Below are 12,181 nucleotides of genomic sequence, written 5' to 3'. Positions count from 1 at the left end.
ACTCTTTATTAACCACTGTAGTTCTATGATAGCTTAGTAACTTGGCCTCTGACATGGCCTTTTTTAAAGTGGATAAATCCAAAAAACTAAAACATGAAAAAACAAAATAAAATATGAATATAAAGCTACTTTCTTCACATGTGTTACTAGGGGTTTATTCTTCATAGAAACTTTTTAAAATTAAACTGAAAACTGTGTAGCCTAAACTTGTTCCCATTAACTCAATGTAGCAGGAACAAATTCTAACCTATAACATTTTTTCTAAAATGTCAGGTTTGCATTTGGATTTTTTTTCCTGATAAAGTTAAGATATGTGGTGAATGAAATTTCGTAAAAGTATAAAAATTATAAAGAAGAAAATAAAATTGTACCCCCAAGATACAATTACTGTTAAAATTATCAGAAATCTGGGAGAAATCCTTTCATTTGTTTTCTAGGCGTACAAGTAAATGTTTTCATTAGCTCATGCCCTGGACAGTTTTGGGCCCCCCTCTTTTTTTTTTAATCATGTCAAGGGGATTCATAGGATTTCATGGGACTATATGATAGGTCTGCTTTCATATTTTATGCCATTTGAATGTGCATATGATGTATAAATAATAGCCTCTTTCAGTTTGCACAAATATGCCAATGTTCTGATTTCAAGTGTTTTTTTTTTTTAATTGAGCCATGAGTTCTTCCATTCATTTCTTCAGTAAGTGTAGCCAGATTCAGATCAATTGGCCAGAAAGTCCCCCTAAACTCCCACAGGCCTCCCCAGGCTTCCTGGAGCTCTGACTTCTGCTTCCAACAAAGGTTCATTTGAGGGATCGCCCATCAGCCTGCATACATAGTGCCGGTGCCACTTCTATGCCATGTCCGCAAAGGCACAGGACTGACCCCTTCCTCAGGCTATACCTACACAAGACCATTCATGCGAGACCTCTGTGGACAGACTTTATTAAAGATGTGGGGCAATGGTATGTGGGGTTACATTACAGAAATGCAAAGCCCTTCAATTAGATATCAGACATCCATGCTCTTCTTGGGGGCACTCTATCACTGGAGACACTTCCCTGAGTGCTAATACTCTGTACTGCACCCTTGCCTAGCTCAATTTCACTGGCTTGTCTTTCACCTCCCCTCTCCCTCCACAGCCTCATCATCCCAGACGGCCCCCAGGAACTCCATACTTGCCCCCACTTCATTTTACAGAAGAATTTGGCTCTCTCCGGCTTTTCCCCAAAATGAAGCTTCAGGTCTATCTTTTCCCATCCTACACTATCAAGATGCAGAGCAACATAAAAGAACTTTAAATTCAGTAAAATCTGCAACAGAATAATTTCCTCTCTATTGTATAAGCATATTCTTTGTGTTCACTGCAAATCAATACTTCCATTCAGTGGATAAAATAGTTCTTAGAAAAAAAAAATGTCATTTTGTTATATAAAACCAATTATCTAGTGTGAAATGTAAATTCACTTTTACCCAAGAAGGAAATATTATACATTTCATAACACTACACTCCCTGCCTGATGGTGAACTTTGATCATTTTGATTGCACATCACCTGAGACATGCCGACTATGTGTTATCAGTTATCTGCTCTACCGGAGTGAATTCGGATTATCTGCTCAGCACCAATCATGTGTATCCTTGAAGGATGTGCTGTGAAATTTCTAACTTCAGGCAAGCCGTTTCTGTGCCCTGTTCTGCAGTGCCAGATCCCAGTCATATCCTGTTGTTTTTTTACAGCCACAGTGTCTTTTTTTTTTTTTTTTTTAAAGTCTTCCCCCTTTTTTGCATCATTTTCAGAATTCTCTTAAGGTTTGCATTTTTTTCAGTTGTCCAGAACAGTTTTTAATTGTCCAACAGTCTAATCCAAGGATTATCATGAGTCTGTTCTCCTGGTTCTGTAATGATAGCTTAATTTTAGGCACCTTGGAAGTCACATGAATTACTTTGGGACACGAAGACACTATTTTACATAAACAGCATGAACAGTTTTTCCTCAAATGCCAAAGGAAAACTAAAATCGAGACACCCCTTTATAAGCAAGCACTGTATTTTTGTTTCTTATTTAGTTTCCTAATTAAGAAAAGGGAACATTAAGTATTGTTAATAGTAAATACAACAAATGCTTGATTACATATGTATGTATACTTCAATTCTGTATTAAGGACATTTAAGGAATGTAGATACCGGAAAAAGAACAATGTTAAATTATTTGTCACCATTTATAATTCTTTCTGTAGGGAGGAGGAGCATAAATTTTTAAAATGCTACCTGTATCTGTCTTTTTTTTGAGACAAAGTCTGGCTTTGTTGCCCAGGCTGGAGTGCAGTGGTGCGATCTCGGCTCACTGCAACCTCCACCTCCTGGGTTCACACCATCCTCCTGCCTCAGCCTCTCAAGTAGCTGGGACTACAGGCACCCGCCACCACGCCCGGCTAATTTTTTGTATTTTTAGTAGAAACAGGGTTTCACTCTGTTCGCCAGGATGGTCTCAATCTCCTGACCTTGTGATCCGCCCGCCTCGGCCTCCCAAAGTGCTGGGATTACAGGCGTGAACCTCCGCGCCCGGCCTACCTGTATCAGTCTTAGACATGTTGTAAAATACCATAAATACATTATCTCATTTGATGGATCAACCCTGTGGGACTGAGCTTTTTCTTCCTATTTGACAAGTGAGGAAACTAAAGTTTAGAGAAGACAAATGATTTACCTGAGATTACACAGGTATTCAGTAGGAAAACTGAAAAATAATGCTTCTTGGTTGTCACCATGCTCTACATCTCTCTCCCTATAAAGCAAAAACTAAGTGTGGCTACCCTTCCTATTTAGGAGTAGCCATGTTTCTTCATTCACCTCCAAAATCTCACTGATTCAACAAATAGAGTTAATACATATGACACTATATTAGGGATTTAGCAGAAAAAATACAAATAGCCCAAGCTGTTCCTCACAGAGCATACATTAGGTAGGTTCAATGATTAAGAATGTTTTTCTCCTTCTTTGGGAAGCCATTAAACCCGTTGCCAGCCAAGTGTTTTGAAATGAAGTCCAGCGTGTTTTATGCTAGTTACCCTGGTCTCTGTAACAACCTGCAATGAAGAGGTGAAGGTTGTGTATTAGTTCATTTGCATTGCTGTAAAGAAATACCTGAGGCTGGGCAACATAACAAAAAGAGGTTTATTTTGGCTCATGATTCTGCAGGCTGTGTAGGAAGCATGGTGCCAGCATCTGCATCTGGTGAGGGCCTCAGGAAGCTTCCAATCATGGTGGAAAGTGAAGGGGGAGCAGGCACGTTGTGTAGCGAGAGGAAGCAAAAGAAAGAAGCCGAGGAGCCAGGCCTTTTTTTTTTTTTTTTTTTGAGACGGAGTCTCGCCCAGTCACCCAGGCTGGAGTGCAGTGGTGCAATCTCGGCTCACTGCAAGCTCCGCCTCCCGGGTTCATGCCATTCTCCTGCCTCAGCCTCCTGAGTAGCTGGGACTACAGGCACCCGCCACCACACCTGGCTAATTTTTTGTGTTTTTAGTAGAGACAGGGTTTCACCATGTTAGCCAGGATGGTCTCGATCTCCTGACCTCACAATCTGCCAGCCTCAGCCTCCCACAGTGCTGGGATTATAGGCTTGAGCCACCGCGCCCAGCCGAGCCAGGCTGTTTTTAAACAACCAGATGTCACTTGAACTCATAGAGTGAGAACTCACTCATTTTCGTAAGGACAGCACCAAGCCGTTCATGAAGGCTCCACCCTGCCCCCATGATCCAGACACCTCCCACCAGGCCCCACCTCCAACACTGGGGATCACATTTCATTCAACATGGGATTTGGAGGGGCACATCCAACCATATCAGGCTGTATACTTGGAGCCCTGCAACCACGCAGCATCCCATGAACATGACCCAAATGGGAAGCAATCAAGGGTTGCTTATGAAATCAGCTTTTTCTATGACCCAGAAGGCACTGCCTCACCTTGTATGGTCAGTTATAGACATCATCATTGCAGTACCATAAATGAGCAGAAACGTCACTTAAGCAGGGCCCATCTGATGGGGTGTTAAGAAAACAGAGTTCTCTTCTACCCTTGTCTGGGTTGGTCCTACTGAAAAACTCTGAAGACCCTAGGCAATGTGATTTTCAAATTTACTGAGCTACAGAATTCATTTTAAAGTTAATTGTTTTTTTCTTAATAGTTTTCACAGTGTACAGACAGAATTAAAGACCTGGAGAAACAGTTCATAAAGCCTGACGGTGAGAACAGAGCTCGCTTCCTTCCAGGGAAAGATCTGACTGAAAAGGAAATGATCAAAAAATTAGACAAGGTAAACATTCTTGCTTAAAATTGCATCTGGTAGCCCCTTGTTGATGTAGTTCACAGATACCTACAGTACTGTTTCATGTTATGCTGACAGACCTATCCTTCGTTATTCGAGTCACTAATATAGTCCTTTCGTTGTAATCTAGTCATACGTTCTAAGCTTGATTTAGACACTTGACAAAAGAAGTTCCAATCCAGTGGTTTTGAGATTCCGAAGGCACCTTTCTCTCATGGCCCAAAGGAGTAATTCTGGCATCTTAAATGGATTAATTTGTCTTCCTGATGGGAACACATCAGAAGAATGGTGATGTGGATGCTAGGTAGAGCTGAGGGGGCCCTACTCCTCAGAGGTATCTACAGGGGCTGGGGCAGGGGAAGTCTTGACTTAACCCAGCTCTAAACACTTTCCAGAGGTATTTTGTAGGGGGTAGGGGGAAATAGTGCTCTAATTAGGAAATAGGATTTTGTCTTGGATGACATTTTTTCTTCCTCTTGAAACTATTTTCAAACATAGCTGGAACTACAACTGGCCAAGAAGGAGGAGAAGCTGCTGGAGAAGGATTTCATCTATGAACAGGTCTCCCGGCTCACAGACAGGCTCTGCAGCAAAACTCAGGACTGCAAGCAGGACACGCTGCTCTTAGCCAAGAAGGTAGGCCTGAGACCCTGCCTTTTCCCTTCTGCCCCTGCTCCTTTATTACCTTTTATTTTCCACAGACTGATAGATTTATTGAGGGAAGCACTGGAGAGATTAGGCTTTATGACTAGGGAAACTTAGAAAAACGGAAGGATGACTCAGAATTGTCCAAAATGTTTCAATATTACTCCCTGAACAAATTCACTTCGCAGTGGCAAAACTTAAGCTTTTAAATGACAGTATTCAAGTTTCACTTAGCAGGGCAACTATCCAACTATGACCATTATTATCTTTGTATCCCATGCACAAAGTGAAATCCTTTCTAGTTCCTTTTAAGTGGAGCGCCTCACTTATCCAGTGATCTTAGTAGGGACTGCTCCAATCCAGAACTCAGCCAGAACCCAGAAATGGAAAGGGACTGTTAAGAGAAATGCAGTCACACAACACCCAGACCAACTGCACCAGGGAGGTGCCCACCAGGCACCACTGGTGAGGAAAGGCCAGGAACACAGAACCCCTTAATTTAATAAGCATAAGAGGCTAGGATGGCAGATCCAAAGCCTCAGGGTGGGGGTGGGACTGCTAGAAGCTGCACTGAAAGGAGCAGCCAGCAGAGCCCCTAGAAGTCCCCCTAGACTCCCACAGGTCTCGCCAGGCTTCCTGTGGCTCTGAGTCCTGCTTCCAACGAAGGTTCATTTGGGGAATTGCCCCATCAGCCTGTACCCCCAGTGCCTGTTCCATTTCTGCGTCATGTCTGTGCACGCGCGGGACTCCCTCCTTCCTCAGTCTACCCCTACACAAGACCATTCATGCAAGGCCTTTCACGCGTACTATAGAGCCATCAGAGGCTTGGCCACTCACCTGGCCTCTGGGGTCCTCTGGAGCATCCCACCAGTACAGAGTTCAGCCAGTCAACAGTAATTACTGAACACCTGCTATGTGCTACACTCATGCTAGGCATGAGTTCAGAAACAAAGAGGAAGGGACACATTGTTTACACCATAGGAAGCTCACAGGGTCTAGTAGGGAGAGACAGATGAAAACAGATAATGGTAATACCCACACCAGAGACTGTGGGCTCCTGAGGGCAGCAATTGTTCCTTGTTCTTAATTTCCCCAATGCCTAGCATATACCAGACTCTAGAAAAACACTTACAAGATAAATAACCAGTTCTGTTTCAGAAGCACATGTGGCACACTAAACAAGAAATGATTGTAAATCTTAGACTATCTTTGCCATTTTTATTTGACTCTTATGCTTCTGCTCTGACGACTTCCATGAATAGACTGATCAGGCCAGTGGCAGGTATGCAAATCACAACTTTGCCTCATAAACTAAGGTAAAGTTGTGAGTCACACGTCTGCCACTGGACTGATGCTAAGGCTTAGTTAAGTTCAGGCACTTTGCCTGAATTAGCATGTCTGATATTCCTTTAAATAAATGTTGCCTGCCTGCCTTTTGCAAAATGGATTTCCCTTTCCTTGGGGGAAGTCATTTTCACTGAGGCCTGACTTATCAAAGCTGATGGCAGAGTTGCCTGGAAGGCAACAGTAATGCTAGGGAAATGTACATAGTGGCCACTTTCCGTAGCCAGGAAAGCTCCAGCACAGCTGAGTCCTAGTCTAACAATCATTCTCCCCTTTCCTTTCCCTACCTTCCATGCTCTCCATTGGCTTCTTCCTCCTCCCCAGATTTCACTGCCCCCTCCATTTGAAATGATAATCTCATAGTAGGCAGAACTGGAAAGTAGAAAGACATTCAGATTCCAGATCTATGATTTATCAAAACTAGTAAATGGCCTTGAGAAAGATGGACAAATGATATTAAAACTCAGTTTTCTCATCTGTGTAATGGGTGTGATAGCCGAAGTTGTTGCAAGTATTACACAGTCGAACACATAAGTGGCCTAGCCACATTCAACAAGATTGCACATCTCATCAAGTCCTCACTCCTCCTAGATAGCTTATGGCTCCTCTTGCAAATTTCCCAACAGAAGTGGGAGCAGAAAGTGGGAAATCTCAGTTAAGACTTGGAGCAACCCAGAATAATATGAAGCTTTGTTTTCTAATTTATGGAAGAGAAGGGAAGTTGGCTAGTTACACAGATGGACATACACACTCAAGTGTGCAGTGGTTGAGTGGAAAATGACTTCCCCCAAAGAAAAGGAAATTCATTTAAAAAAGGAAAGGCAGCAACATTTAAAGACACATCAGACATGATAATTCACTCAAAGTGCATTAGCTTATCTAAGTCTTAGCATTTCTTATTTTATGACTTAAAGTTGTGAATTGCACCAGTGCTGCTGGACTGATCAGTCTGTTAGTGGAAGTTGTCAAAGCCGAAGTGTCAAAGTCAAATAAAAATGGCAAAACTTACGACTCATTGAAGTTTTTAGTGGTAGTCATTTTTATTCGATACATGCTTCCTAAAAATTAGTTCAGTATAGAAGTCATAAAAATTTATATTACCTACCATTAAGGAGGCAAAATTTGTATATAATAATCAGTTATTACATTTTCAGAGGCAGGTAAATCACTAGCCGTACCATTCCTCTAAGCAGAGGTACAGATATGACCGGATATGCTCTTTAGGAGAGGAAGGTATTCAACATTAGGTGTAATATTTGGAAGCTCATTTGTATGTCCCAATTTATCCTGGTCCAAGAACAAAGAATGAAACAGACTAAGAGTTCATTCATTCCTTCATTCAGAAAATATTCAACTTTAATTTGGGGGCAGGGGTGCCTCTTATATTCCAAGCACTGTCCTGAGCACTGGGACTATGATGATGAGTAAAACAAATAGTCCTTGTCCTCATGAAGAGTACATTCCTACAGGATAACAGACTGTAATCAAATAGAGAAAAACATGTATCATATCAGCAGTGAGACATGATGTGAAGAAAAAATAAGGCAAGGTAGGTGGAACTGGTGAGTGTTGCCAGGTAGAAGGTATCACCACTGAACTGCCCCCTATGGCTATCACACTAAAGGATTCTACCATTTATAAGACAGAGAGATTACAGGAACCCCTAATTCCAGTTTTACTTCTTTCCTGCCTTTTGAGATTTTTTTTTTCCAATTAGTGCTATCTTTTAACTGTATTAATGCTAAATAGCTGATATTAATAGGTTTAAAAAAAAAAAAAAAAAGGTCTGGTCGCAGTGGCTCACGCCTGTAATCCCAGCACTTTGGGAGGCCAAGGCGGGTAGATCACATGAGCTCAGGAGTTCAAGACCTGCCTAGGAAACATAGTGAGACCCCATCTCTACGAAAAATACAAAAACAAATAGCCAGGCGTGATGGTGCACACCTGTGGTCCCAGCTACTTGGGAGGCTGAAGTGGGAGGATCACTTGAGCCTCAGGGACAGAGGTTGCAGTGAGCTGATACCACACCACTGTGCTCCAGCCTGAGTGACAGAGTGAGACCCTGTCTCAAAACAAACAGACAAAACACTCCAGGAACAGCTCTCATTCTAAGTTATTGACTAAGTTTTCCCCAGCTCGGCTCATGCATGTTTCTGACCTAGTAATGATGCACACCAGGAATTATCAATAACGCCAACATGTCAGTGTGACGGTTTTCATTTAAAAAGTCATTTCAGATGCAGAACTTCTGCTGATCATCTTACATAAGCAAAGAGGAACGTTAGTTCTACCAGATTTTTTCCCCTGGATAAGTGACAAACTAATAACGTCAAATTAAGCTAGAATTTAGGCATCAAGAACACTCTTGGCTGGGCACAGTGGGTCATGCGTGCAATCCCAGCACTTTGGGAGGCCAAGGCAGGAAGACTGCTTGAGCCCAGGAGTTAAAAACCAGCCTTGTCAGCACAGCAAGTCCCCATCACTACAAAAATAATAAATTAGCCAAGTGTGGTGGTGCATGGCTATAGTCCTATCTACTTAGGAGGCTGAGGCAGGAGAATCGGTTGAGTCCAGGAGTTCCAGGATGCAGTAAGCTGTGATCACACTACTATACTCCAGTGTGAGCAACAGAACAAGACCTTGTCTTTATTTTAATTTAAAAAAAAAAGAACATCCCTGGCTGGGCGCAGTGGCTCCCACATGTAATCCCAGCACTTTGGGAGGCCAAGGCAGATGGATCACAAGGTCAGGAGATCAAGACCATCCTGGCTAACATGGTGAAACGCCATCTCTACTAAAAATACAAAAAAAAAGCCAGGTGTAGTGTTGGGCGCTTGTAGTCCCAGCTACTCGGGAGGCTGAGGCAGGAGAATGGTGTGAACCTGGGAGGCAGAACTTGCAGTGAGCCAAGATCACGCCACTGCACTCCAGCCCGGGCGACAGAGCGAGACTCTGTCTCAAAAACAAACAAACAAACAAACAAACAAAAAAAAACATCCTTTCACCTCTCCTTCTTACCTCTTAAAAATGCTTAAAAATGGGCACTAACCTATTCTCCTTAATGTTATCCACCTTGAAATCTAGTAACTAGATAAACAAATCCTTTTCTTGTTCTCTCCTTGTCCTTACACAACCAGGGCGTTCGGCTCAATCTCTGCAGTCTCTTCCAGTTCTTAATTTCTGTGAATTCTAAGTTAGACTTCAGGCAAAAATGCACCCCACCATTATAGACGGCCAGCAGCCTGCCATTTTAAGTCTTCGTGGACCGCATACATAGACTAAGCCTTGGGCTCTTTAATTCTAGATGAACGGCTATCAAAGAAGGATAAAAAATGCAACTGAGAAAATGATGGCTGTTGTTGCTGAGCTGTCCATGAAACAAGCCCTAACCATTGAACTCCAAAAGGAAGTCAGGGAGAAAGAAGACTTCATCTTCACTTGCAATTCCAGGATAGAAAAAGGTCTGCCACTCAATAAGGAAATTGAGAAAGAATGGTTGAAGGTCCTTCGAGATGAAGAAATGCATGCCTTGGCCCTTGCTGAAAAGTCTCAGGTAGGCTTTGGCTCCTGTATTGCTTTTCTAAAGGGTGCCAGCAGGGGCTGCTTTCAGGGGGTCATTCATCCCACAGTATAAGAAAAATTTCCCCACTCTACCACACACAGTCCCAACAGTCATTAGAAGTGTGTTTAAAGATATTCTATAGATAAGTCAAAGTGCAGTAATCCAGAGTGCCACAATACTCACTGAAGAACACTTAGCAAGCACAGGGCCCACCCCACAGCCTTACATCCTGGGCTGCCGAGGCTGAACATCATGGCCTTCCACCAGCATAGTGACGACCAGGCTGGCATCGGTCTTGTCTCTAAGTCTCCAATCTCTGTCTTGGCACCTTTGCTCAGACCACACCTGACTGTTCCATGTTCATCTGCTGTGGCCTCCACAGCATACAGTGAGGCCTCCACCCACATTATAGTTGCCATGCCTTCTGCAGATGCTTGATGTACATCATAGGCCTCAGCGGCCCCCCTTTATTTTCCCACCTTAGTCCTCTGGCCTAAGGCTAGGTCTATCACTGACTCCCCCTGCAAGTTAGATACCAGATCTTCTGCCTACCCCCGTGACCTGTCAGTATTCTTAGATTGGAATTAGGTGTCTCTTTCCAAGGAGTCTACATCCTCCAGATGTACAACTCACTCAAACTGTCCAGTGGATGTCACCAAAAGGGTCCCTATTTGCTCCTGAACCCAAGACAAAACTGCATTCAAAACACACTAGGAATACCTGAGCACAGGTATAAATTACATGATTTATAATTTCCGCACCACCTGGGACTGTTCCTTTTAGGGCATTCAGATTTTACCTGTGGTGTCCCACTGTCATTTATCAGAGGGCTTTTTAGTGCAGTAAGTGATTACTCTGTTTTCCAGAGGCACAGGCAAAATCTCGAAAACGTTGCGGCTCAGAGCAAGCTAGTGACCATTTTCCTCCTCTGGTTGCACTTTACTCCTCTATCTCTTCCATTGTAATATTTGCTCACCAATGACTTACCAAAGGAAATATGTTGCTCTGCCTTTGTCAAAAACAGGGAAATAATTAGTGCTTGATGACAGATATTGAGGTGGAAACATAGTTAGGACCCACAAAGCAGTCTTTGAAAAACCCTAAACTCCAGGAATAATGTGATGCTGAAGCAATACAGCCCATTCCAATGAGGGGTGGGTGTGGGTGTGTGTGTGGGGGTGTGTGTATGTGTGTGTGTGTGGGTGGTGTGATTCCACCCTCCTACTCCTGCCATCCCTTTGGGGAGTATCAGCTAGCACAGTCAAAGACTGTCCAGGCCAGCTGCGTCTTTTGGGACCTAAGGATAAAGTGACTTCACCAGAGTTTTCAGAGAACTGAAAAGGAAAAATCATTCTTTGCAGGAGTTCTTGGAAGCAGATAATCGCCAGATGCCCAATGGTGTTTACACGACTGCAGAGCAGCGTCCAAATGCCTACATCCCAGAAGCAGAGGCCACTCTTCCTTTGCCAAAACCTTATGGTGCTTTGGCTCCTTTTAAACCCAGTGAACCTGGAGCCAATATGAGGCACATAAGGAAACCTATTATAAAGCCAATTGAAATCTGAGTAGGTGAACAAATCCAGGCCTCTCAAGGAGAGGACTTCCACCAGGCTTCCTTGTACCCACAGGTGAAAAATGTGAGCATAATACTTCCAATTTTATTGATAAGTAAGGTAACCACAATTAGTCAACAACAGAGTACAACATGGTTTCTTTTTACCTACCAACTACTATACCTTTCATGACATTGAATAGGACACAGAACTGTCCTACATTTATATGTCAAAGTATATATTTGAATTGCTTATATTTTCTTTTTCACTCTTTGTGTTGAGTACATTCCAGAAATTTGTAGTTGGCAAGGTGCTATAAAAATGCACTAAAAATAAATCTGTTTTCAATGAAGTACAGAAATTGGCAGAGTAGTCTTTGTTTATTAAAGAAAAAACAAATACTGTTCAATCTACACACTTTAAAAAGAAACAATGGCTATTTGAAAAGGAAAATATCTCAGGTATTGCAAAGGCATAACTCACTTTGTCGAATAAGAAGTAGCACTTAATCTTGGTAAATCTAAATTATGTAAAGTAGTGAAACTTGTCATGGCTGTTTGCATTTTTTTTCATTTTACTTTTTTGACTAATAATAATTGTACCTACTCATGGGGTACATAGTGAAGTTTCAGTACATATAATGTATAGTGATCAGATCAGGGTAATTAGCGTATACATTCAAACTTTATCATTTCTTTGTGTTAGGAATATTCAGTATCCTCCTAGCTGTTTGAAACTATATATTATTGTTACCTATAG

The 12,181-nt window shown here is 42.4% G+C and overlaps 1 protein-coding gene across 1 annotated transcript in view; it reads left to right on the top strand.

Annotated features, from left to right (window-relative positions):
* The window catches only part of CCDC146 (coiled-coil domain containing 146), a 176,483-nt gene extending 164,705 nt beyond the window's left edge, over nucleotides 1–11,778 (top strand). The window contains exons 16-19 of the mRNA XM_025378737.1: nucleotides 4,178–4,306; nucleotides 4,817–4,954; nucleotides 9,612–9,860; nucleotides 11,231–11,778. Of these exons, the coding sequence (XP_025234522.1) occupies nucleotides 4,178–4,306; nucleotides 4,817–4,954; nucleotides 9,612–9,860; nucleotides 11,231–11,434 (720 nt within the window). The 3' untranslated portion in view covers nucleotides 11,435–11,778. The remainder of the gene's footprint in view (nucleotides 1–4,177; nucleotides 4,307–4,816; nucleotides 4,955–9,611; nucleotides 9,861–11,230) is intronic.
* Nucleotides 11,779–12,181: the final 403 nt, after the last annotated feature.

The sequence above is a fragment of the Theropithecus gelada genome, chromosome 3 (assembly GCF_003255815.1).
Source record: "Theropithecus gelada isolate Dixy chromosome 3, Tgel_1.0, whole genome shotgun sequence".
Lineage (NCBI taxonomy): Eukaryota > Metazoa > Chordata > Mammalia > Primates > Cercopithecidae > Theropithecus > Theropithecus gelada.
Note: the sequence above shows the minus strand (reverse complement) of the source record. Positions and strands in the feature narration are given on the sequence as shown.